This window comes from Coptis chinensis, chromosome 5 (genome assembly GCF_015680905.1).
Source record: "Coptis chinensis isolate HL-2020 chromosome 5, ASM1568090v1, whole genome shotgun sequence".
Lineage (NCBI taxonomy): Eukaryota > Viridiplantae > Streptophyta > Magnoliopsida > Ranunculales > Ranunculaceae > Coptis > Coptis chinensis.
In genome coordinates, this window is record NC_141460.1 from 8,981,212 (window position 1) to 9,008,005 (window position 26,794).

At 35.8% G+C, this 26,794-nt stretch overlaps 2 protein-coding genes and 2 long non-coding RNA genes across 5 annotated transcripts; 2 read left to right on the top strand and 2 right to left on the bottom strand.

The window, feature by feature from the left end:
• Positions 1–3,284: 3,284 nt before the first annotated feature.
• Positions 3,285–5,637, bottom strand: LOC147496546 (nuclear polyadenylated RNA-binding protein). The gene is made up of 3 exons (XM_086559535.1): positions 4,693–5,637; positions 4,286–4,350; positions 3,285–3,705 (listed from the first exon to the last, which is right to left on the bottom strand). The coding sequence occupies exons 1-3, from the start codon at positions 5,507–5,509 to the stop codon at positions 3,508–3,510; spliced, it is 1,080 nt and encodes a 359-aa protein (XP_086415661.1). The 5' UTR covers positions 5,510–5,637; the 3' UTR covers positions 3,285–3,507.
• Positions 5,638–5,703: 66 nt separating this feature from the next.
• On the top strand, positions 5,704–10,909 carry LOC147496547 (uncharacterized). 2 transcript variants are annotated; one of them, XR_015194821.1, is made up of 3 exons: positions 5,904–6,060; positions 8,522–8,676; positions 10,510–10,909. It is a non-coding gene; the product is annotated as an uncharacterized LOC147496547 (long non-coding RNA). The 2 variants fall into 2 exon arrangements; XR_015194820.1 differs by lacking the exon at positions 10,510–10,909 and having other exon boundaries at positions 5,704–6,060; positions 8,522–8,963.
• A 3,196-nt stretch (positions 10,910–14,105) lies between these two features.
• LOC147496548 (NAC domain-containing protein 83-like) lies at positions 14,106–15,413 on the bottom strand. The gene is made up of 3 exons (XM_086559537.1): positions 14,938–15,413; positions 14,573–14,841; positions 14,106–14,468 (listed from the first exon to the last, which is right to left on the bottom strand). The coding sequence occupies exons 1-3, from the start codon at positions 15,122–15,124 to the stop codon at positions 14,178–14,180; spliced, it is 747 nt and encodes a 248-aa protein (XP_086415663.1). The 5' UTR covers positions 15,125–15,413; the 3' UTR covers positions 14,106–14,177.
• A 10,040-nt stretch (positions 15,414–25,453) lies between these two features.
• LOC147496549 (uncharacterized) lies at positions 25,454–26,487 on the top strand. The gene is made up of 2 exons (XR_015196604.1): positions 25,454–25,732; positions 26,055–26,487. It is a non-coding gene; the product is annotated as an uncharacterized LOC147496549 (long non-coding RNA).
• Positions 26,488–26,794: the final 307 nt, after the last annotated feature.

Here is a 26,794-nt window from a genome sequence, read left to right on the forward strand (position 1 = left end):
CTAGTGTTATGAGCTGGGTTTTATTAACTTAAAGCCCGTAACCAATAAAACATATGGGCTTTGGCCTTTAAAAGTTATTAGGCCCTGCTAACAAAAGAGATGGTGTTTATATCAGCCAAATATCTATCAGAACATAACATCATAATATTTGGATATGATGTTGAAATTTCACGTTTAGAATGAAAGAAATGTCACTCAAACAAAGGAGAACTTGAATTTTACAACGATGTTTATTTATTTTATTTTTTCCCATAATTACGATAGTATGTTCTGTGAGACTTTTCCATGATTATGCTGTCTCCATGATTACACAGTAAGACAACTCCTTGAAATGTCAGTAGAGATTTGTAAACACTTTAGATTTTCAGAAACATGGTCCCAGAAACTTGAGCAAATAAAACAATATTGCTACAGTACACTAATAATATCTCTTAATAACATACATATGTTATTCTACAGTAAAGTTAAATTCGACAGTAACGAATTTAATATGGTATCAACAGTATCGATTATGATTTAATCACAAGTTAAACACATATATACCATTGTAAGTAAAACACATACTTTTAATCCAAAGCTAGAGACTAAGAAATGTTATTAATTGAGGTAAGTCTGAATGGGAGGAGATTACCTTTATATACAACTAGGTAACTTCCTTTCCAAGATAAAAGATTACTAGGATAAACACAAAGATAGAGGATTACCAGGATAAACACAAAGATAAATGATTATCAGGATAAACACATGATAGAGGATTACCATAATAAACACATATGAGGAGGTGTCCCATATGGGCTCAATGGCGGGCATTCATATAAGCCCACGGATTTCATAACAATATGTAAATTGTAAATTGAAATTTTCATATGTAATTATTTTTTTTTTTTTTTCATATGCAAATTTAAATTTACATATGACTTATGGTGAAATTAAAATTGAAGTGGACTTAAGGCGAAAATATTTGGGAAAATTGGGCTCTCAGCCTAATTACTTTTTTTTTAACGATAAATCCACTAGATCTAACTAATTGTTACATTTTCAGAATAGCTTATTCGCTTTATTGTAAATAATTTTTCCTACTTTTCTCTTGCTTGATATTCGAACTATTGTATGCCATAGTACAAAATATTGCAATTTATCATGAAATATCACGATAAATATCGGGATTTTAGCAAAAGATATGTAAATATCGCGATAAGTTTAGAGATATATACAGCTGCAAATATTAGCGATATTTCAACGATATTTATAATATTTTTGATATTTTAGGATATATTGCGATATTTGGCGATATTTTGTTTAGTTAACAATTTTATTTAATGTTTACCATTATATTTCAAATAAATATAAATGATATATCATGATATATCAAAAAATATCCACAATATTTGTCGATATTTTATATATATCTACAATATTTGCATATCAAACAATGTAAAATATCCATAAAGAGAGAGATATATCTACGATACATATCAAGAAATTGAGTATTGATAAACACCCATATTCTGATATTTTGTATTATACTGTATACAAACTTACAAAGGGGCCAGTACAGAAGATGAAGAATCGAAATGATCAATTCAACCAAAATTTTCTCTTCTTTTAAATATAAAAATTCAAACCAATATTGATGTTACATTTGGTGTTTGGTTGGTGTATCCTTATTTACGTAGGTTTTGGGAAAAATCTCCCTACTCCAAATTTTGGTCCTTAAAACCTCGTTTAAAAAAAAAAGGTCCTTAAAACCTCCCTCCAAGCGGACCAACCCATTGAAAACCACATCTTCATGCACAACAATGAGGAAAAATGCCCTCAAACTACTTTAATGGCAGAAAACAAACTCTTCTTCTTCTCTCTCTGATCAAAAACTTTTTTTTTATTAATAAATCTGAAAATTACAACAACAAATGAATTGAAACTCACAAAGTTAAATTGAATAGCAAATTGAAGAAAGTGTTCGATTCTTGGTCCGATGACGATGCCAGTGATGAAAAACGGGTTGAATCTTGAAAACAAGTTCGAAATGGAGGAAAGAAGCCAAACTATTCTTCTAAGAAAAAAAAATCTTAGATTTTTCATAGGTTATTAGTTGACTGCTGGCTTGTTCAATATCAAGCATACACTATGTAAATTTAAAATTTTCATATAGGTTATGTTCACTATGTGAAATGTGAAAGTAAATTTTCATATGTTTCATGTCAGTTGGTTTATTTGTTCAATTTCAAACACTAGCTACTATGCAAAAATAAATTTTCGTATACTATTTCAGTTGGCTAACCTATATATATATACCATGGTATATTGATCCCTCCCCATATATATATATATGAGTTTAAGTTTTCATAGGTTACATGCATGTCCGTTTTCAGACTTATAGAGATAACTTATCTCTAAACTTTCTTTTTGCCCCAATCTAACTTGTTAAGCTGGTTTGCCATCTGTAGTTAAGTGTGCTCCGACTGGGCGTAGTCCTAGCTTCTTAGGATAAGTGATCTCTTAGGAAGCTGCTGTTAGAGTGAAAACCCTTCACTGCCGGTTGTATGCGGCAAATCGTTTCATTATATGCCTCATACTAAATGACTGTAGATCGAGTCAATAACAAGCCTAGTCTAGACCAAATCTCGAATCAAAGGAAGAGGAGCTCCAGGATGAATGGAAGCCCAAGATTGTAATGTAACATTTGATAAGGAAAGACAAATTGTTTCTCTGCAATTGTCAGGAATCAAGATGGTTATGTGGTGGCTGCTTCAATTCAAGGAAGAAGACCTAGCTTCATTGTTATGTAGTGCTAACGCATATATATAGACTGGCTAAATGGGTCAAGAGCAATTGACCTATAAGTTTTTGCATGCATATCATCTCTAATATATGTAGGTGATAAACTTCCAAGTTCAAATTGAAACAAATCAGTGTTATGGCTGGCAGGTCAACTAAGTATCACAGAATAGATTGATGATCAATGTTGTACTCATGGTAATTAGGAACATTTTCATTCTTATGAAGTTTGAAATATTAAGAAGGGTTAACGAGTATTATCCGACTAGACGAGCCAATTAAGATTTTCTCCCACTAGATGGGAAATTAGGCCCCCCACAAATACACACAAAAAAACACGGTCAACCAAATTTGATTTTTTTTTTTTTATTTTGTATGTATTTAGTTTTAGTTTTGGGAAAGGATCTAATTGGCTCATCTAGTGGGATTAAGAATTATGTGCGTTTTGGCTCGGGGGGAGGAGCTTCTCATTTCACAACGAAATTTTGAGAGGGGTCGACTCGATCTGACAGCACCACATCTGGATTTATGAGCGACAGTGAAGTGCCCATACAGGAGTTTCAAGTACTAAATATGTTGCTACATACATTAAGAACGGAAAGGACCACAAGGTCGCATGCCCATATCTAACTGATTCAGAACAATACATGAAATCCCTGTACCTATTGCAAGAAGAAAGGAAAAAGTAATTTAGGATCAAATGTGAGGAGCAATGTTGTCTCTCTCTGCCTACGCTGATTTTTTGTCATGATTTTTGTCATGAGTTTGAGGATTGGAACAAGGTGGCGTATAACAAGACTTGACATTAAGAAGATTCTTCACGGCAACTTGCCCACCCCTGACAACTTGGCAACCTGGCAACGATACCCTCACCCTCCTGAATCTCCTCCCTCTTCGCTCTTTCTTCACCAATACGGTAACCGATCCCTGCCAAATTACAAAGAAGAATTAAACGAAAAACAAAACACAGAACGCAGTCTAACAGTCATTTTTTTTTGGAGGGGTGGAACCAGCACACTCTTCAGAGGATAGCTCCTTAACTTTCCACCATCAAGGCATCCTTGTAGTCAATGCCTTTGAGTTAGATGTATATGAATTTCTCAGGTGGAAGTTTTTAAATAACTAAGACTCCAGGGAGATTGCAGATATATCTAGTCAAGTATGAACCTCCAATTTTGTATCCACTGGAAAATGAACTCCTCTAAACAAAACTTCAAGGCAATAAATAAAAAAATGTTTCTAATACAGTAACTTGAAGAAAAGCATCGCCACTTTATCCTACATTTTAAGGAAAGATATGTCATATGTTGTAATTCTTGTGATCCACTTCTCACCAGAAAAAAAAAACAGGAGTATACAAACCAAATGGAGGGCTTCTGTCTCTCGGTAAGATATATATAATAATCAATAATGGATAATCTGAAACTTTTCCGCAAGTTTTGTACCACTGGAATTTTATTGGTATTATCAGGCTCCCCAAACAAAGAAGAAGAAGACTGGTATGTACCTCACTTGACACAATACTGTCTTTCCTTCGACGCCTTTCTTCCCTCTTTTCTCCTTCGCTCTTACCTGCATATTTGAAGATTTGGTCAGTCATTACATGGATATCAATGGAATCTATAATGCTTATCATGAATTTATGACAATGTTCCTATTTTCCCTATTTTTCTTATGCTCCTATTTGCTCAGTGTCGCAAAACTAGAACACGATTATGATACTGCCATACTGGGAAATTAAACGTTCTCTTCCACACACAAGTTTTTTCAGCAAACTATATTTCTTCTGGGAATAGACTTTTTAAGTCCTATTTCCTTCTAGCAGAACAACCAAAAATAATAATTTTTTTTCCTACTCTAAATTTTCGAAACTGTACCAATTCTTTGTAATATAATGTCAAGGCAAGTACTCACACTCGTCTTTTCCGATTTCGCATGATTCCACAGAATTATCAGCAGACAAAATGCAATATTCTCTGAAACTTGGCGATCCAGGCCCGAAATCGCTACCATAGTCTTCCCCAAACCTACTCTCACCATCATCATCATCGTCTTCATCCTCTTCTTCTGCTTCTTCTTCCTCTTCTTCATGGTGTTCTTCTTCCTTCTTTTCATGTTCATCTTTCTTCTCCATCACCTCACCCTTTCTCTCCTCATCAATTTTCTCCACCACAAATTCCGTTGCCACTTGAGGCATTACATTCTCTGGTTCACGAGGCACATTCGCCTCTTTCACTAACATGTTTGGATAATTTACCTTGTCTACTAACTGCGGCGAAGAATGTGGTGTTACATGGATTACCCTGTCCATATTTGGCGGCGCGGGCGGCTTAAAATGTGTCACCTGGTTTCCTTTCTCCGTTACTGGCTGCATTGCCTGGTTCGGCTTCGACTGTATTCCATGGTATACCGGATGCGACGAAAGATGGTTTGCATGGTATACTGGAGGCGGGGGTGACGAGACATGAGTAGCATGGTCCGACGCCTCGTCAATACTTTCGAGTGGATAAGAAACGCTTTTACGAGGAGAATCATCCATTGTATGATGATCATCGTCGTCCACTCCATCATCAAGCAATTCTTTAGAAGAAAGATGACTTTTAGACCTCTTATGATGAGATTTTCTACTCCGTTTGATCTCCTCAATTCGACGGCGAATGGGACTTAAACCAGCTGGTGGTGGTGGTGTATGATCATCATTTATCACTGGCCTGGATACCCCACAACCCATCGAAAAGACCAAGACCGTAACGGGGTCCAGCGTCTCTTTTCGAAAGAAAACACACAGAGAATTGAAAGAAGGAAAATTTTGGACAATGATGAGACGAGTTAAAATGAAAGGTGAAACGAAGGTTTCGGTTGAAGATGACAGCAAAAGAATTAGTTGGGATTTACATTGTTGAGGATGGAAATAGGTTGTTAGGTTCTTCTTTCCTAAAACTTAGGAGCCATTTTGACGGCTAGGAATTATTTTCTATTGATGGTCAAATTTGTTTTTCACTTCTACATTCATTTTTGAGAAGAAAGGATATAACAGTCATTGACTCATTTCACGCGCCAAAATTAGTTCCACCAGACCCAGACCGTAACCAATAAATATGGATCTGACCCGACCCGACCCGACCCGGACCCATTTGAGTGATTGGCAGGTGAAAATTTGACGTGGGGGGCGGGTGAAATGGGTGCCTTTTGGGGAACAAGAGTGATGGAGATAGTGAAGAATAAAACTCACAAGTACCAGAAAAAGGCAATGCTAAAAAGAGACTTCTCCGTGTGTGGCAGGTAACTACTCTATTTCAGCGTTTTAAGGCCATGCCATATTATTCCAATTTTTAAGAAGAAAAATTTAGTGACCCATTCTTACACTGAGTCACTCAGTCGTTTTCCTATCGTGTGCTTGTTTAGTGTTTAATCTATGGTTTTAGTGAAATAGTGAATGCACGCATTTTCCTTGTCATTTATGTTTTCTGCGGATGATAATTTTCTCATCGTCAATAGAAATGTAAGATGTCTGAGAAGGGTAGCTGAGGTGCTCCAGAAATACCAATTATCATCAGAGCCGTGTACCAGCAAATCTTCATTGGTGGAAGTAGTGTTACTAGGCATAGTGGTATACAACCACAACTTCGAATTTCTATTGGTTCCTTGCTTAAAAAAATATACTGGGTTCCTTTAAGTCGAGGTATATTTACAAGCTGGTACCGGTAGAAAGTGCATTCTTGATATGATCAAGGCCATTATCGCTTGGCATGTACTACTTATGTTCTATCACCACGCCTCCTCATGATCTGGTAAATCATAAATGTCTGCCATCTTTTCAAGCTAGAGCTTTTTTAGTAATTGGCAATTTAACAGAGTGGCTTTAAACTAGTTTGCTGAATGCTTGGCAATCATAGGGAGTTTTGGAAAATGATTGAAACCGAGATTAGGATTCGGCGTGGGTGGAGTTTTTTTTTCCAGTGTTTACTGCAGCAGTGTTGGCAAACGTAAGGGATCGTCTTCCTTCCTAACTCCTTTCCAGATGGTGCTCGTATAAGAATAGTCATCAGTTTTGCATTTCTAGGGAATAAATAGAAGTCAACTTCTCTGCATATACCGCCACAAAGAAGGACTAGACTTAATTGGATCGCTAGTGTTATGTAATCTGTATGGAGAAAGACCCCGATGGTTCTATGCGTGGAAGGACCTGAATTCCGTTTATTTTGTATTTGATTCTACATAAACGTGCGGACACTCATGTTGGATTCACGGACATGTTATGCATACGTTTTCAAAGTAGGGTGGAGACTAAGAACATAATCATATCGTAATCCTAACTCCATGACAGGCCGCTTGCATATGCTCTTATTAAGGCCCAAGAAATAGTTGTGTAACTAAAGAATAGTAATAGTTTTCTTTTTCACTTAGTTGTGTCCCCTGGTCCTACTTCATCTAGATCACATTGTCAATGTGACTTAGATTTGATTAAGCTACTCTTGTGCGTTGTTGTAGTGATACAATGTTGGCATTGCCGTTTCAACATTTTGGTTTTACCAAATCAATACAATTCTTTGCTTACCTAGCCAAAAACAAAAAGGAAGATGGTGTGAAGATTCTCCATGTTTCTCTCTGGTGGAGCCAAAGTACTTTCATACTTCCAGTTTCCTATCCTCCTTGCTTAACCTCATGGTATAACTAGTTTTGAAGACCGAACCCTATTTTCATTCCCCTTTGATGCCTAAACCTGACATCACTTTCTGTCCCAACTCACAAGCCATATGCTAACCACACCTTCCATAGACCAATCCAAGATTTCTGTTGGAGTGTTGCTAACTTGGTATATATTAGCTGGACAGTTCCATAAATACAGGAAATGGGTTGCTAGTGACTACAGCTATCATAAAGATCTCTATTCACAGGTTCAGGTGTGAAACTAGGGTTCTGCAGTAGCTAATTATTCAAGCTACGAGAATTAACTATTATAGGCCAGGTTTAATACCCATCGATATGGATTGCAACTATAAGTTAGTAGAAGTAACGAATTCCATTGAACACTGCATTAAACATTGTGGGTAATTATTGTGGCATGATTGTGTTCATTCAAATCTAATGTACTCGATAGTTCTCAATACTTTTTGGTGGAATTAGTATTTATGTTTAATTTCTATTGTTATTTTTTGCATGCATTGTAGAAAGTAATTTAGGGAAAAGTTGAGTGATTGAAAGATCTCATCACTTATATTTATAGATGAATAATAGCTGGAAGAATAATAAGGTAATTACAAAGGTAATAAAGACAAAGTCCAATAATAGCCCTGCTAATATGTATATCTTTCGACCTACTTCATTTTATTCAAGCCATCACATTCCTGCATCACCTTATCCCCGCCGCCTATACTTTTTGTCTAGAACCCGTAGAACAGGTCTTATTAATCAAAATGACAGAGGTGCATTTGTTCAAGTAACAAGGGAGTACTATCTTGCATCCCCCTTTGTGTGTGTGTGTGTGTGTGTGTGTGTGTGTGTGTGTGTGTGTGTTTGGACTCAATTGGAGTACTCTAAGCATTCTAATCTTTGAGTCCATTTTTAAATGTACGGCGAATTTATGTCTTGCCAAGGGTCTTTTACTAGTAAAGCAGTTTCACATCTTTATCTTGGAACAATTGTGCATTGAAGTAAATTTAGAATAGCAGTGGTCTCTATTTTGAAGAGTTCCGTTTCTTTTGTATCAAAATTTAACTGGAGAACCTCCATTTTGTTGCAGAATGAGGCAGTTTTGAAGGCTTGTGCTGAACCACCTCCTTCAAAAAATACAGCAAGTGGTGCTGTTGTCACGGCCGAAAACAATGACAACAAAGCAAACTCTTAGGAAAAAAACGAGCACTAAGTACAATTGCAAACTAAAGCTTTGTGATGCAAGTATGCAACAACCTTTTTGTCCCTTTATTTATATTAATACTTAATATCATATTAAATTGACTGTTGTTTTTCATTTGTTTAATTCTTTCTATATTTTTGAATAATATTTTGGAGATTCTTATTGGTGTATTTAGCTTTCCATAGGGTGAGAATTGTTTTCTCCTGTTGTTGAGCAATAGTCCTATCTTGTATTTCTCTGGTCATTTTTGTTGAAACTTGTGGAGAAGTAGTACATTTTGCTATTTCTTTTAGATGTTCCTAAATTTTTTGATTCCGTTTATTCATAATATTTATGTCCAATGAGATCTTTGATTACCCTTTCATTCTCGTATAAGTTGAGTTTTCACACACCTCCAAACAACCTTCTTTTGGAAATAGTTTGAAGGTGCTACCCCACTTCAACAAGTGGATGATACTGCCTTCTCTATGCTACATGTCTAATTTAGCTAAACCATAAGCCATGCTAGCCTGAGTGAGTGCATGCCATATATTTTGAGGGATACTTGTGTTCAAGGTTATGTCGTAAGCAGGATATTTTTTCCTTCCGCTCATTGAGAGAAGGATGGTCCCTTGTTAGTAGTGTTTTATTATTATTGTAACTATATATCATTTTTGTGTCTATTGAATTATTTGGTTTTCGTTCGTCAAGCCCCAAGTGTTGATCGACATTATGCTGGACTAGACTTTCTAAGGTTTTTTGGAGCAAACGGTTCATTCTCATTCTCGATGTTTTGAGTCCGTGCATGGCTTGATAAATTGTTTATTAAGTAAAAGCACCATAAGGATTTGAAAGCAAATTACAAGGAGAATATTAGACATAGTTCTTTTACTTTTAGCCATAATTTTGCGGGTGATAAATTGTTTCCCCAAGCGACGAATGTTCGTCATCTTGATTGAGATGGATCTTGATGGCATCTTTGATAACAGTGGCAGAGGGAGAGGATAGTGATAAATTGTCGCAAGAGGTAAGAACAAAAATGGAAACAAAAAGGAAATTTGGATAAGTGGAAGAAATGAATGAGCTGGTGAATGCCTCAATGGTACTGTCAAGCATACCAATCAAGGAAAAATTGTAGTGACCCGATAGCCTTTTGGCAATAAAGAAATTCCATGGACAGATGGAAGGGTTTGGCATTCCCAGGTAGGCAAACTGGATTAGAGTTGTGGAGAATTGGAACATTTAATTGCATCTGATAAATAAAGCCTATCATGAATAGAATTATTTGATGCAACTTGGTCTTGGGCAAATATCTCCAACTTGGCAGGCTAATTTTTTTTGAATGGAAGGGAATCTTTGCTCATTCCACATTCAGCCATAGAAGGATCATGCAGAATTCCCTGATGTTGCAGTCTATTTTGGCATTGTGGACCACAGGGTTTGATAGAAGTTAAACACGAAAACTACTGAAAAAATGGCCTACAACAGAAGTTGTGATCTGAAAGTAAACGATGTAGAAAGATCGATTATGACGGAGACGAAAATGAAGTGAACACCACGACCACTCTTTTTGCTTTTTGGTGGTGTAAAATGCAAATTTAGAAGTTCAAAATTTTGCTGGGAAAATTACAAGTTCAGACTGTTAGGACTTTGGTAGTGTCAAGTTGACGCTAATCCAATCAAAACTTTGTTGCCACTTCCAAACAAAACTTTTGATCAATTTCTCCTTCCATGCCTTGATTTTGGAGTGAGATATGTAGGACATGACTGCACCCAACCCTGCAGAGTAATACTTTTACAATTTAGTAAAAAATTATCTTTCACACGTAGTATGGTTGTGGTTACTCTTTACCTTTTGTCTTTCTGAGTTAGGTTCCTAATTTACATTTCTGCAGATGATCCTAGAATTCAGATGTGCTTGGTACTGGAGCTCTACTAAGTATGTAGGTTTTCCGCCATGAAAATCTCTATCATCCTATCTGCCAAAACGTTAAAAAATTTACTGTCCTTCAAGAATTAAAAGATTTGAGAGCATTTAGGCTAGAACTGTTGAGATTTTGGTGCTCTGTATCCCTTGGACCACCTAGTCCAATCCTAGAGAGCAAAGGTTTGCTACGATTTGCTATGCAAACTAGCAGGGCGCAGGAAGTCAATGTACCCCTGGCAAGAGTTGTCTTCTAATGTCTACTTATCCCAAATTCTGATAGTTTAAGCATCTTAAGACTAAGATTTTCTTTCACCATTTTAACCCATGTAATCCCTGCGAATCTTTTAAGTGCCTTTCCTGTTGCTTCATATTGCACATCACTGTAACTAATGTTGATGCTTACTTTATGTTACTAGTATTAGCTCTATTGCATATATAAAGTAGGGGACCTTATGTCCTGTTGAAAGTTATAATAAGCTCTTTATATGCTCAATAAAATTATGTTATGTTGCTAATATATAAGAAAATTTAGAGAGAAAAGAGAATACGGCTTAATTAGTTTTGGGTTTTTCTCACACTTCTTATATATGAAAATAGTCTGTTTACAATATGGAAAACCCCAAAAAAAAATCCTAGTCGTGAGGATTAAGACCTCCCACAACCTGGGGGACACTTCTCCGCCACCTATCTAATGACTCTGACTAATTCCCTACTCTGTTGGATGCCTAACTCATTGAATTAAGTTGTGTGTATGTGTTTTTATATAGATATATAAACATGACCTCTAAAGTAGTAATTGTGCATGCTTAGTAACATGACATGTTCATGCAGTTACGTAGCAATATTAAAGTCGCATTGATTTTAATAACGTCTACATATAACTATTATATAAGGTATTTTCATTTATAAACAGAGGAACTCTGAAATGCAACTTCACCTAATATGACGAGTAGTCAGAGTGTCAGTGCTACACATTAAGAACCTGTAGCACACAGTTGATGATCTCAACATTTCATGGACTCATAACCGCCCATTTGTTTCATAAGCCAGATGATTCAACTGTTTAAACAACTAAACAAGTACTTCTTTTCTTCTAGAAATCCTTACGTATATTGAGATATTATTAGCGTTGCGAGTTGCGACCATTGCTCATACGGGAGATGTACTCCACGTACTCCCACCGCACCATTACGTTGCAATACCAAGTCCCATATCTATTGTCCTAATATTTCTGTAGTTTTGTGTTTTGTACTTGTTGCATTGATCACATCATATCTTGAAAAAACTATAATATTAGAAGCTGAAGTTGTTTATTTGTTGTTTGATGATATTTCTAAGATAATGACCTATGGTGTGCATACTGATAAAGTAATATCAGAACAAACCGTATAAACTATATTATTATGCTAACATAAACATCACTATTTAGGTATGTCAATATGAAGTAAATATAAACTAAAATATTGCACATGTCCTTGTTACATAGTTATGAAGCAACCCCATTAAGAGTTTGAAGTTGAAACTCAATGTTTTTCAATGAGACAGCGTTTAGAGGGTGGTTGGATCTGGAACTGGTCAGCACACATTCCTTTGTCCCTAGGTTACCTTTTTCTTTTTATTTTTCTGAAGCCAAAGATGACCGTCACCTTTGAACTTACAAAAATGACCTCCATTTCCTCCACGTTGGACCTCTTTCTTTGTGTGCTCGACTGCTTGACTTGATATTGTAGGCATGCCAAAGTTGTCCAATAAAAGTGGGTGGGTCTAAAAACATGGCAAACACACGTGATTGACAAAGCATAGCCTTAATTAGTCAGAGATCCAACCCTCCCTCTTTCTCTCAACGCTTGATTAATTAATTTTCTCGTCGAACATGAAAAGAAAATGTGTGAACAAGATGACGTGAAGAACTCCAACAACCCTTCATGGTTCAAAACCAGTGCTATAAGAAACGTTGGTCGGCAAATTTGCCCAGCTTTCTGTTTAGTTTTTGTTCTTAACCTGTGTCATCAAACACTTAATTATTAGACCCTTAATGATTATATAATCAAGTGATATTATCAACTAATGGAATTGAAGCCGTCCTACCCTTTTATGCCGAACACGTGGTTCTTTGTGAGGTGGTCTGTCCTACCAATTGATGGGTGTCCTGTTTGTGATGAGATCATATCTGTCTCGGACTGAAAATATATGATATAGTAACATATTTGTCGAATTATTAAGTCAATTCTGCGGCAATATTAATGCATTATATATTGGGAAACCTAGTAGATCATCAGAGAGAGTCCTGAGTCCTGACTGGCCTTCGATAGTGTTTTCCAATTGCACGCAACAGGCGGCGTTTCGTCGCATTTTGCCCTTTTGTTTAGATGTTACATAAGCGGACAGGCTAGTTACTACTAGTATACAACTAAATGTACCAAGTATATTTCTTTGGGCAATAACAACTCTTGTACAACATACGTGAAAAGCCTATTAAGTTAATTAGTACGGATATAGCATACGGAACTATGCTTGTTTGGCTTTAACAACTTCATTTCCATGTTCCAATACTAACATATCATCCCAGCAACTAATGGTAAAATCCCTGCTATAAGCCAGTTACATTCTCTGTTTTCATTATTTGATAATTGACTTTTTAAGATCATAATAGTATAGTTTTTGGAACTGTCGGAGGAGAGATGATACCTAAGATAATTACGATTTTGTTGGATTAGGACGGATCTATGCAGTGACTCGAAAAGTGTATTTCGTTGGGATACAGTGATGTTATGAACTAGTATTGTTTCGAAATCCAAATAATCGTTTTTCTTGTTAGCGTTTGCTTAACGGCTTTCCTTGTCGCGACACGTTCTGATGTCTGTTTTACAATAACAGTTAGACAAATTCAGAACTGAAAGAACATATCTCAAACCAGCCCCAAAAATGCTACTGGAAGTAATGATAGTCTGGGAATCTACTGGCGTTGTGCTGAAACCAAACACAATAGATTGGTTCATAATTAGAATGGGATATAGAAGGAGGAGCTGATTGACTGTGTAATGTTTTGAGTATTAGGTGTTCTTTTTCAAGTGTTTTACTTTTCCCATATGAATGAGTGGAGAAGTGGTGCTCCATGTGCAGTTATTCTTTACTAACATGGAATCCTTATTCGTCTGCTTGCTCAAAAGGGATATCTTTTTTGACATGTTCATCATATATATTCCTTTTCTTTCCCACTCTTTCCTCCCACTTTCCTCGACTCTTTGCTCCCTTGGATACCCCTGTTTCTCTATCATTTCAAGCATCTTTTTTATAAAATCATTGGCCTTTTGACAATTAAAGCTCTAGATGCTAAACTTCAGTAAGTGTTACATCTTCAATCTCAATGTGCTTAGTCGTGTTTTATACTAAGAGTTGTTATTAATTAAAAAAGGGTTAAATCATCAAAATATATTGTTCAGACTCAGAGTTTCATACTTCCATGCACAAGCCTAGCATATTCACCCAATTTTTTTTTCATTTTATGTTAATTTTTTATTTTATTTCTTTTGCGCGAAAATTTGAACATACAAGGCAGGAAAGTGAGTTAACTACTTGGAGGGTTATTCTGATGATTGAATTTCCAAAACCAGACATCTGATAAGATTACAGGACTCAAGTGAAAAAATTATGAGGCTCTCTTCTACAATTAGATGAAGAAACACTATTGCAGCTACTACTTTCTTCATGATCAGATCCAACAGAACGGACCTCAGTGATCCCACTTGAAGCTGAAGAGGACGACGAAGGACACTTGTCAGTGTTGTCTTGCATCATGAAATTGATAAACCGGGGCTTGACTTTGTTGTCTGTACATTGTTGAGCGTCTTCATTCTCATTTTTTGCAACTCTTTTCTTCAAAAATACACGACAGAGAACCCAATCTTCTGTGTGCACCGTAGAGTTCTATGCATTGGAACAATGGAAATTATTACTGAAACTATTAGAATGTTTATAGCAATTCTCTGCATGGAAGTATTGTTTCATTTTCGATGTCAAATGCAACTTACTTGGGTAGAGTTTTTTGTCTGTGGACAAGCGCCCATAAGGCGATATTCGTGCATGATCCAATCAGTTTTAGACCCTTTTGTTGGTTTCCCTCTATAGAAAACAAGAGTTTTCTTCATCCCTACCGCTTGATTGCTTCTGGATGCTACAATTTGCTTATCTATACCAGTAGCTTTCCAGTAACCAGAACCGGTTGCTCTGTTGCATCGGTTCCCATTCAAGTACTTCACTTCTCTATTGCTGAAAAAGTACTTCTCCTTCTCCCAATCACCTGAACATCAAAATCCCACACATTTCAGAACACGGTTATTTATAAAAACTCATTTTAGTACACTAAACGGGCAGAGTGTAAGGAAATTTTACTGACCTGCTGGCAAGTCCCAAGGATCATACTTGCAAACATTAACTTCATGAATAATAGAAGCAGGCAATGGGCAAGCGAATGCTTTGCGTTTCAAGTATTGAACAACAAGCTCTTCGTCTGTAGGATGGAATCGAAATCCAGGAGGCAATCTGCTAATCACTCCATTTCTAACCAAAGTAGGCTTCTCCATATATTGAACTTGCTGTCTTTCCTCGGCAACAATTGGAGTGAAGTTAAGTAAACAAGCTTATTATGTTATGTTCTTGTTTCTAATACCTATGAAGAATGAAACAAGAACAAGAAAGAAAAAGAGGTGAAGATATGAATAGAAAGGCGAGGTGGGCTATGGAATATGGAAGAAAGAAGGGAATGGCGTGTGTTCTTTATAGTAACGGTCTTGGGTAGTGAAGGGGAGAATAAGGACGAGTTATTTGGCGTGAACGAGACTCAATCAGGCTAGCTTTGACGTATTTTAACTTAACAATACGTTTGAGAGATGGAATGTGGGTATGTACGAAAAAGTTAAGTTAGTGAACCAAATACATCTAAAAGCACCTTAGATTGCTTCGACGCTTCTATATGGGAAAAACCGCTGTTGTTACCTTTTTCCCCATTTTCTTTCTGCTCATATTTTGCTCATGTCATCTTCAGATTTTCCTCAGATACGTACTTCTCGTACAAGGCTAAAAGTATTGCCCAGCTGTATTTTGATTTTTTTCAGGGGCTGGTATTGCAACTAAACGTACGAAAAACGCATAATTATCCAAACAACGTTCTTGAGTTTGGATAATTACTCCGAAACAAGGCAATTTTTTTTGTCGTTCGCAATCCATATAGTTTCAAGTGAATTTGTTATAAGACTTCATTTTAATTTATTTACTGATCATATATAAATCCGAGTTTTGCAATTAATCATAATGGATGTTGCATCAAACTGGTTATTTTTTATATCAGTATTTTATAAGGATCTCTGCCCTTGGTTGAACAGCTCGTAATGTGGTATCATACCATATTACCATGTCATTTGAAATTGACAACATTACAACCGGGAAGTAAATGATCCAACCTCTTTTAATCATGGTAATTCGTGTCCATCAATACGTATTTAAAGTCAAAATGACATTTTAGGCTTTTATTAAGCTTGTTACCTGGGTTAATGGATAAATTGTACATATTAGACCATTTCGTGATATAGTATTCTAGGAAAACCTATTCTCCAATGTTAATACTTGATAGGTTTCCTTAGCTTTATCCGGAAATTCTAGATTGGAGATTTTGGTGATGGAACAGCATCTTTTATTAGTTTAATATTTGACTAACAGAGCTTTTATTGTCTGTTACGCACTTCCGCCAGGTTAAGTTCTGTAATAGTAGAACGTCTAGTCTTGGATTTTATCTAAGAGAAGAAGTAATATACAACTTTGTTGCTCGAACTAAGAAAGATAAGACAAGAACTTTTGAAAGAACTTTGTTGCTCGAACTAGTATTTGGAAGAATTCGAAGTCTTGCCAACAATAAGTGCGAATTCGAAGTCATGTAGTTTGAAAAATCCTTAGAATTCAAATGTTCCTAATCTTGCTTAGGTTTGTCAGAAAATATATGACTCAAACTATAGTTTTTTCCTAATCTTGACTGGAGTCGCTCCACCATAGAAAATTTGCAATGTCCTAAAGGGATATGAACAGAACCTGAGTTGGGGTGGGGGAGCATTCACTCTTAGGCCTTTCCCTCTCGCTCCATTCCTTGCCTGTGTACTCGGAGCATTAAACCTTAGGCCAATCAAAACATCGGAAATGTTTGAGGTAATTCCATCATCAAAATTTATATAATTTCATTGGATTGACCTTCACAAAGTTGTATGATTTAGTTTTTCGGAGCACCTAACGTACACAGGATGTTCTTACCTTAATACCTTCTAAAAACTTCTTAAAGGTTCCAATATTTGTTTTGATCAATAAATAAAACTTTCGAGAGAGTTAAAATCAACATTAATTAGCCTCCAACGTTGAAAACTAAAGCAGTAGAAAAAAGAAGAAATCCTTCCGTATAGAAAAGGGAACCAAATTGTACTTAGCAGATCGAAGATATCAAAATGAAAAGTTAAGATTCCTACAACATGCACCAGCACCAAATGGTCTCACACCCACTTGCACTATAAGGCTAAACAAAAGAAAATTTTGGGTTTCGTGAAGCAATATTGCGGCTGACAACCTTTACTTCTTCCTTTTGTTTGGTTTGTTTTTTAGGGTCAAATAAATTAGTTTGCGTGTGGACGTTGAAGTCATTCAACAAGGTTTTTAAAATGAGACGTCTCAAAAGGCAACAATTATTGTGTAAAATATGCTTCATTGTGGGGAAAGCCCATGTGTTTCCTGCAATGCTAAAGTTCTTCTATTGTGTTTCTTTGATTTGGTTTTTGCTGTTCATTTCTCCCAAACTCTCATTTCTTTGATGGAAGTCTTTTTGTTGTCAGTGTCATTGTTCTAGCTTTTTTGAGGTTGCCGTTGTTAGAAGCATTTGATTTTCATAAATGACATTTTACACATACAAGTCAAGTGTCCCCACTTAGTGTATGTGTATAACTATGTGACTGCCCTTCAGGCTTTCTGTTTTTCTTGTAGTTGGAGTAAAGTTGTCATTGATAGGAATTGATTGGTTACTTGGATAAGGTTTTTGATGGTCTTATTCTGAACTTTCTCTTGGTTGATAAAACTTAGTACGTACTGGATTAACAAGGTTTCACTTAGTACTGGATTAACAAAGTTCATTTCTCTGACTCCATACGTTTGGGATAAGGTTTTGTCGATGTTGATCGATATTGGTATTCTTGATGCTTATATTAGATTAAAATTATGCGTACTGCCGTACATTAATACGGATTATGATTTTGGTTTCTTTTATAGATATTAGCACAGCTGATGTATCGTGCACGTACTAGACATGTAAAAGGCTGTACGGGCAAGACGAGCTCTTTGTTTGCTGTATTACAATTTTACTGTTTTGATACTGTCGTACTGCACCTTCCATTTTTCTTATTCATCAATTACATTAAAACCAAATCGTAAAGCTTGCAATCCTTCCCAAGACTAAGATCACTAGGCTTTGCAGATCTTAATCAAGATCAATCTAAATCCTTCTGTTACGGGGGTAAATAACAACCTCGATATTTAATTTCTAATGCAAATCTAGTTTGATTAGTTCTCTCACGGAAACTAATTAACGTATCTCCAGTTCAGTATTTATTGTTTAAGACTTTAAGAGTAGAATTCAGACGCAAATTGGGTTGGTTGGTTTAGTCTAAACTCTAAAGAAACCATCAGTCCATCAATATGTATTATAATAGTATCATTGTTTCCAATTTGGATATTGCCTCTTAAAAGAAGTCTTCTTATTGATTAAGGGGTCTTCAGAAGCTTTGCCCCCTGTGACTATTGTTCTAAAAATGAAGGATGCGTCGTTTGTTGTTTTTTCGTTTGGTTTTTTTTTGTTCTTTTAACCATAAACACTTCATTATATTAAAGCAAAAAGGTACAATTCAGTCCGGATTCTACTGAAGTCTGAAACAAGCTTGAACAGACATAGGTACTACACTGTTACAGCCCAACTGAATGTTTAACTTATTACTGATTCAGCCACGATCACGATATGATGGGCATGTTGAATGAAAGCTCTTGGACAGTAGACGGATTTGCAGAAATCCAAGGACAGATTCAGAGCTATCATGTACTCCAAAGGCTGCGTCTATTTATAGCCACTTCTTTTTCTCAGTGACCCGGTATAGAGTCCAAAGGATTCATCGTGCATGTATGATTTTGCTGACCAAAATTCATAATTGGCAGCTTTTGAGTTTCATTTTCGAATTGTTACCGCACAAAGCAAACATTGCCGGCTATTTACGGCAATTGTCCGACTTGGGCATGCTATCGGGTTCGGGCTTAAAATATTATATTGACTGGTGGGAAGTCCAGTAACTTGTGAGCTGAGCCCATACATTTAATACATGTCTCTATTAGTATAGTATACCATAATTAACATGGACCTTTAAATTAGACCAACCTTTTTTCTACCATGAAATGCCCTTAATAAAAAATTAAAATCAATTATTCAATGCCTTTAAAAAAGACTATTTAGTCATCTCAAATTTTACTACCATTTATACCCTTAAGATTACATAGTATCTTAAGGATGTATGTGTAAATTCAAGTCGGAAATCAACTACACGCCACTATTCAATTGTACGCTATGTATTTATTACTCATAAATAAATATAAATGATGGCTTTAATTACCATAAATACAAATCCTTTATTTCTTTCTCTTTCCGTCTTCCTCTCCATCTCTCTCCCACTCTGCCCACTAAAAAAGAATCAAAAGGAAAAAAAGAAAATCAAAATCAAAATTTCTCCTCTTCAAAAACTCAGGTTCTAATTTTCTGTACTCATCAAATTTTGATTTGTTAGTTCTCAAATGTTCAATAATTCTTTTGTGTCAAATCAGATTTTTATTGGATTGTTGGAGCATCGAGATGTAAGTTTAGTATATGTTCGTGGGAAGCACTTGACTTCCTGTTCTGAGATTATTTGGTGGAAGGTTCCTTGCATTTAGAAGAAAGCTTTTGTGTTTGTAGTGGAGTAAAATTGTTATTCTTCACCGATTGAAAGATTGGAAATTATGTTGCAAAGGAAACCTTAAAAAATTCGGTAACTTCCTTGATCAAAGAACATTGTCAAGCCTTATAATGAAGTTCATTTGTCATTTTTGGCTATGATGATTTACTAGCAATTTTCTGCAATTTTAGAACTGTTTCGAGATAAAACGTTAATGTACAACACGTATTATACAAAGTCGAAATCATAAGCCCCGCCCATCCCACTTCCGTATATCGAAGTTACAAACGAGATTAGTGTTGAGTAAATTCTTGAATCACTTTTTCATGAGATGGGGTTTTTTTTTTTTTTGCATTATTTCCTTCCGTGTGTTTGTAATTGACTTTTTTGGGTTTGTAGTATAATAGCCGATACCACACCATCGACCGGAATCATTTCTTAAGTTTCGCATGTGGATGTTGTAATTCCTCTTAGCACGAAACAATGTTCTACACGAGAGATCGAACTACTGAGACCCTAGCATGTTAGTAAAATTATGACTAGGAGCCTTCACAATTGGCCAAAGTTGCCAACAAGAAGTTGTGGAAGCGGTTGTGACACAACCTAGGGACTGTCGATATGACAACATTGCAAATGTTCCATTGAGTGGCAATATGTACACCTTAGGTTATACAAGAACCTCTCGCACCATTATCCCAGCGACCACAATGGAAACAGACTAATTAGCCCCTCGACAAAGGTGCCACCATATCTTGAACCACCAAGATTACCACTTCGGCACCATCGGACTTTAAACGACGCCAAGAAAAATTTATCTCGATACTATAATCGATTTACAATATTCATTACTATGGGCATAACCCAAAATTCACGTGGATGGTTAATAAACTTTAACAACACACACACGTGGATGGTTTTCTTACACAACGCAATTTCAAAGCGATGGAAAACATGATTTGTCAAAACTTGGCCTGGGTATAATAGCACTTAAACATATGTCATTACTGTTTTCACTTTCAATTTGAACACAGTACCGTCATTATTGAGAGCACAACGGTCTTAATGGGCTTAAAGAGTCCAAATCCTAAAGCTTCATTTGGGTTCTTGGATAATGACTTATAACAATAATAGGAATTTTAAAATTTTTGTTTGTGTTCTTCTTTGGTAAGTTTTGTTTTACTAAACCTGCATTTGCTAGGTTAAGATATTGTCCTGCTAGGTTAAGAAATCAGATCGTATACAGAGCTTCTTCCTGTGTTTGTGTCTTCGAAGAACTTATAGATGGTGAAACTTTCTAGAATCAAATTGTCTATGAGACTATGATTATTGTTTGTAATTGCAAATACTTTTGGTGTGTTAGTTTGTATTATGTTTTATTGAAGGTCACCCTTGGGTTCGGGTCGATGGTGTAGCTCCTTATGAGCGAGCCTCTTGACTCAGTTGTCTTATCTCGCTTGAAGCAATGCTTTTTCATAAACTCAACACAAGCAGGTTTCTTTGCATTATTAATTGGCTAAGAAGTGACGCACATATTCTTATCCATTGTTAGTCAGGTATTATTTCATTGCGTTTATTTCTTCTCCTTTTGCAATAATTAAGCATGTTTAGCTGATACTTGATTGGTCATTGCAACTATAAGAGAACAATTTTTGTTATATACATGGTAATACTACCAATTTCTATCTTATTTTGATATTCAACTTATGCTCTCTCTCTCTCTCACTACCCTTTTTGCATTGGCAACATGAATATCAAATATTGCTGGAACAATGGCTGCTATCATAGGCACTGTTGGTGCGGATGAAGCCTATATGGAGATGAGGATTTCTTTGGATGCCATTGTGAAAGGTGTAGTTGATGTGGTATTAGGATCGGATTGGAATGGCGATGTTAAGAAGAAATTGGGGAAGATGAATGTTCAATTATCAGAGAATGTCTTATTAGAGATCTTTACTGGTAGCCGAGGACAACCTTTTAAGGCTTTATTCTTTTTCCGTTGGAGGAGGACACATGGGATATACACACAATCTTGTTACTTATAATGGTATTTTAAAGGTTCTTGATAAGCAAAATTCAATTAAAGAGTTTTGGGATGTAGTCAAGGAATTGAAGAGCACGGGTCATGATATAGATAGTGATACATATATAAAGCTCTCAAGAACTTTCCAAAGGAGGATGATGTTGACAGATGCAGTGGAACTTTATGAGTTAATGATGGATGGCCCTTATAAACCTTCAGTTTTACATTGTGGTTCACTTTTACGTGCAATCTCATTGGCCGACACCCCAAATTTGGATTTGGCCTTTAGAGTTTTCAATAAGTATGAAGCAACAGGGCAGACATTCATTAAGTCTGTATATGACGGGATCCATAGGTCTTTTTGACCTCTGTGGGTAGATTTGATGAAGCTGAAAAGTTTTTGGACAACATGAGAAATGCAGGTTTTGAACCGACCCGACAACATCACTTACAGCAACATAGTGTTTGGGTTCTGTGAAGTAGGGAGGATGTACGTCTTACCATTATTATTGGCGATTTCATTATTGAAAACTTTGTTTCATACCTAATTACTATTCTCTCATCTTCTCTTGATTTTATGATTTTTTGTCACAGAGAATAACGATATGAAGCTTTCAAGATCGATATAAGGGATTTTAATGGAATATCCCTGTTTTTGTTTATTTTCTTTGGAAAGTCGGTAATGTGTTAGTTTATCTCATTATCTTCTTCTCCATCCTTTTTTAGCTATTAATTTTCCATGTACTCCGCTATTTCCTGAACACCAACTGAATTCTCATACCAAGCAAAAAAAAAAAAATCAGAGCTTAATTTCATATTTGGAAATGCACAAAGGTTAATTTTCTTATGAGTGTTAGTCATGTTGTATGTTTAGCAAGTATGCACTCTTTTCTCGAGGTAATATTTACTTAACACTTGAAGTTTTTGTTCTTTTTTAATAAGCACATTTCTTCCTATATGTTCACTGCAAAAAACTAGAAGAATTTGTACTGCAAAGCTTTGGTTATGATACAAAATAGTGTTTGAAGGGGTCGTGTTGTTGTCTTGGTTTAGGGTCTCACTACGATGCAACATCTGGAGGTGATATACTAATTAGGAATCAATATAATTAAATGCCTCAACATTAATTGGAATTCAAATTAATATACATAGTTAAAAGCATATTGATATAGCTTCCTATAGCTTAGACGGTGGAAACAAGAGCGCATGAAAGGATGGAAAAAGAGAAGGCTAGAGAGCACATACAAAGCTATTATTTTCTTCACTTCTTCTCGCTTGCTTTATCCCCAAATCTCCCTACTTTATTTTGGTACACCCTGACTTGCGGGCAAAGTTTAACGCCACTGCAGCATGGGCTTATGCTCGGAGCATGACGGGAAAACCTTATGGCTACCATAACATGATATTCAGTTGGATTGATACCATAACTGACAACTGTCCACCTCCTCTGGACTCTCACTTGGTAAGTTGCTATACAGTCTTAGATGTGTCGAGTTTCTCTAGAGGATTTTTGTGTTTATATATGATTCATGAACTACTATATGGATTTTAGACCCTTTTCGTGTTTTTCAGTTCTTCACCCAAATAGAGGCAGCCGCTTATTTCAGTACAAAGGCTAATAAAAATGGAGGCATATCTCATATAAGACTTTCAATGGGTTACAATCATGGGACCGTTCTTCAGTTGAAATTCAACTCTCATAATTCACTTTCCAAGAATGGGTTCATAATGTTCCTAGCTCTGGTAAGTAACCATTCATTCTTTTTTAGATAGTTAGAGTAAATTTTGGGTTGAAAGACAGTGGCTCTTGCTTTTGGCAGCCATTCATTCTAATTCATTCTAATTATCTTGATTTACATATGCATTTGGCAGACATTCATTCTAATTATCTTCTGACCTCATCTGGACAGCAATTTTTATAGGAGATACTTCATTTAGGCCTATGGCTGTCACTATTGAATACAGCGTAAGTGATATGTATATCTATTGGTGACTGTTCCTAGCAAAACTATTACATCCTCTTCAAGCTCTAATATTTGCAAGATAACCTAAAAAGCATCGTGTTGATATTTATATGTTTCCCCAGAAAAACGAAAAACTTGCTTTTTGCATTTTGTAAAATAAGATACGTGTTAATATCTGGATCACATGAATGCATAATAGCAAGAAGCCATTAACGACAATTGTGCCTTTTAGGGCCTCATGAATTTGTTGAATGAGGTGTGACATTATTTGCGTAACTTCAAATATTTCTAAACTCTATATTTTTCCAAAATCCAACTGAATTATTGAATGAAACATCTATGTAAATGATTTTAATGTGATGTCAACTCATAGTTGAACTGAAGTTTCGGGATGCCTGTTTGAATTTCCTTCTATCTTTATTCTCAGCTTGGAATCAAGACAGACCAACCGCTTATGCTCTATCAGTCAATGTGATTCAAAATCTCTTTTAAATGAGGTACATCTTATCTGCTGGAAGCCTTTTCTCCTTCTCTATGCATGCTTCAGATGGTACTTCCTATATTTGTCTTACAAGTCAAGATGATCAGGCAAATCTGAAAATTACTGAAATCTGTAAAAAGAACTGGTGTTTTCCTCTCTCTCTCTCTATTTTTCTCGTGTGTGGTGCGTGCACACACAATAAAAAAACTTTTCTTAATCTTCTATTTTCTCTTTTAACTAAAGCGAACTTAATTTGATTTTGTTTGTCCCCTGAAATAAGATACCAAAACAAATTAATAGTTGCTTGATTAGTCCACGTAACCTCCTTAATGTGTTATCATAGTTTTTCTATATTCTTACGCTATAAACTGATCCTCTGCGAGGTTTAAATGGGTAACTGTTTATTGTTGTGCAGATAGCAAGAGCATCCTTAACACCAAAAACAAATTACATTGCTAAGCCCCATATTTTTTGGCGACATCATGGCTCGATGATTATCTTGTGTGGACGTCTCCGAAAGCTTTTGGTTGCTTCTCTGGAAGTTTACTGAATGAGAGTTCTTGCCACTTTGATGATCAGTCCACGAATTATAGTGTGCTTACATGTATTTCAAACTAAGACTTAATCAATTATGTTGTCGTCATGCTATGAGCAGAGCAGTTTTTTTATTCATAATGGAACTGGCTAGAGTCGCATAGTATACATTTTCTAAACTGAGATCAACCTATGCCCTCATGATAATGTGCTGCATGTCAGTTGAGGGAGTCCTTATGATCTACTAAAAGAGATTTTTTTTTTTCGTTTTTTCCTCTTTTCTCTAGAATGGCACATAGGTAAACTGGTCTTTAGATTCTTCCTTCTTTCCTTATAGTAAGTTTAGAACTTTTATGTGGTGTTGTATGTGCCCTCAAGTGTCTTAAGAATTTTAGAGTTGTAAGAATATTCTGTTTTTCACTGTTTTTTTTTTTTTAATACCCCAACAAATATTGATAGTTCAAACTATTATGACCCTCCCAAGTAAGTGAGCATGACTTTAGAACTGCTTTGCTCATATTTTGTCCGTAAGGCTTTAGCCTACTTTGCTCATACTTGGGCCATAAACAAAAATATTCATTAAAATGACCAATTGTATAACATAATATAGTTAAATTTTCAGAACTCCAATTGTAAATTATCGGGTGTTTATTATTTACCAAAGTTGAATTTCCTTTATCTGCTCAAGAAACAAGATGGATTCGATTAAATTTTCAAACTCCAATTGTAAATTATCGTGATGTGATGAAGCTTATTGGCCATTTGGAGATTGTTGGAATAGTTAATATGCAAGTGTTGGTGGGTTTAGGTACTACTTTTTCTTTAGCGAGATTTTGATTAGACATTCTATTAGTATGATCATTCATGATTGATGTAGGCCCCTCATCCTAGCATAAATTATTAATTGATGTAAGATCTGCGTGTGTTCCATTTGGAGATGAAAGATCTAATGAGGACGTGTTTGAAGCTATATCAAGTGCAGTTTTTAATCCATCACTTCTAGCAGTTCCAGAAATTTTTGCATGTACAGTTGGGCAGAAGCCAAGCAAGGCCAAATATACTATTTAAATGGCCCAGTTCAGGAGTATGCTTTAAGTGATTTGCAACCGACCTACCAGTTCTACACTCAAATTGCATCACTTGAGAGTCGAGGCTTCAAAAGGGTTTCATCTCTCACTGTACTTAGCAACCGGGTAAGCTCTCTTCTCCCCGTTCTCGATTTCAATTAATTTAATTTTCAATTCAATTAAGAGGAAGAAGTACTACAATAAGATTTTAGAAGATTTGTATTGTAAGCACACACTTAACTAACTTTGGATACAAAGTGCTTTAGTATATTGTAGACCTAAGCCATCTCTCTTAATAAACTCGGATAACATGTCTATTTTTAATGAGCATTTTTTTTTGCTTGATTAATGATTATTTGTCACAGATATCAAACACATTTGAAATTGATGAGCAAGCACTATATAGTGATTGGTCTGCAATATATATTTTGATGGGTTCTTATGCTAGGGTACAAACAGCGGAGCAACGACAACCTTATGTAAAGGACATGATGGACGACTTCTAGGTGCAATTTACAGCAAGTTCAAGTGTCATAATGCTATGCAAGCAGAGTTTAAGGGAGGAGAATTAGCAGTACTGTTAGCAAAAATATTACATGCAGCCAACACAGTGGTAATAGGTGATAACCAAAAGCTCATGAAGGCTTTTGCAGTAAGGGATGGCAATCTGACATGGAGATTAGAATACCACTGTAATAGCATTCAAAAAGCTATTGAAGAGCATTTTTCAAGTGATTTTATGGTTTTGAGTTTTTTGGGTTCAAAGTAAATCTAATTATTAACCCTCATAGTATAGCTAAATGGGTAGCTGGGTATGTAACTCTGTACAGCCTATGTTTAATTTAAGTTTAAAGCATCAATGCAAATTTCCTGATTTCATATCTGTGCTCTTAAGACGTGCATACACGTGCATATTGCTAGTATTGATAATTGATGTATAGTTCGGCATGTATAATCGGGCCTTTTATAAGTAAATCTTTTTTCCAAACTCCGGAGTATGTAACATTTTGTTTGTAAAAATGGATGATAACAGAAACCAAACTCCACTTATACGAATTCTAAAAAAATTCCACCATGAAAAACAATGAATTAGAAGTTAATTTTTGGTAGAGAAGTTCTCCCCACAATATAGATTAGGGGTGTATAAGAAACCAAACAAATCGACTAACCCAACCGAACCGACCCGAG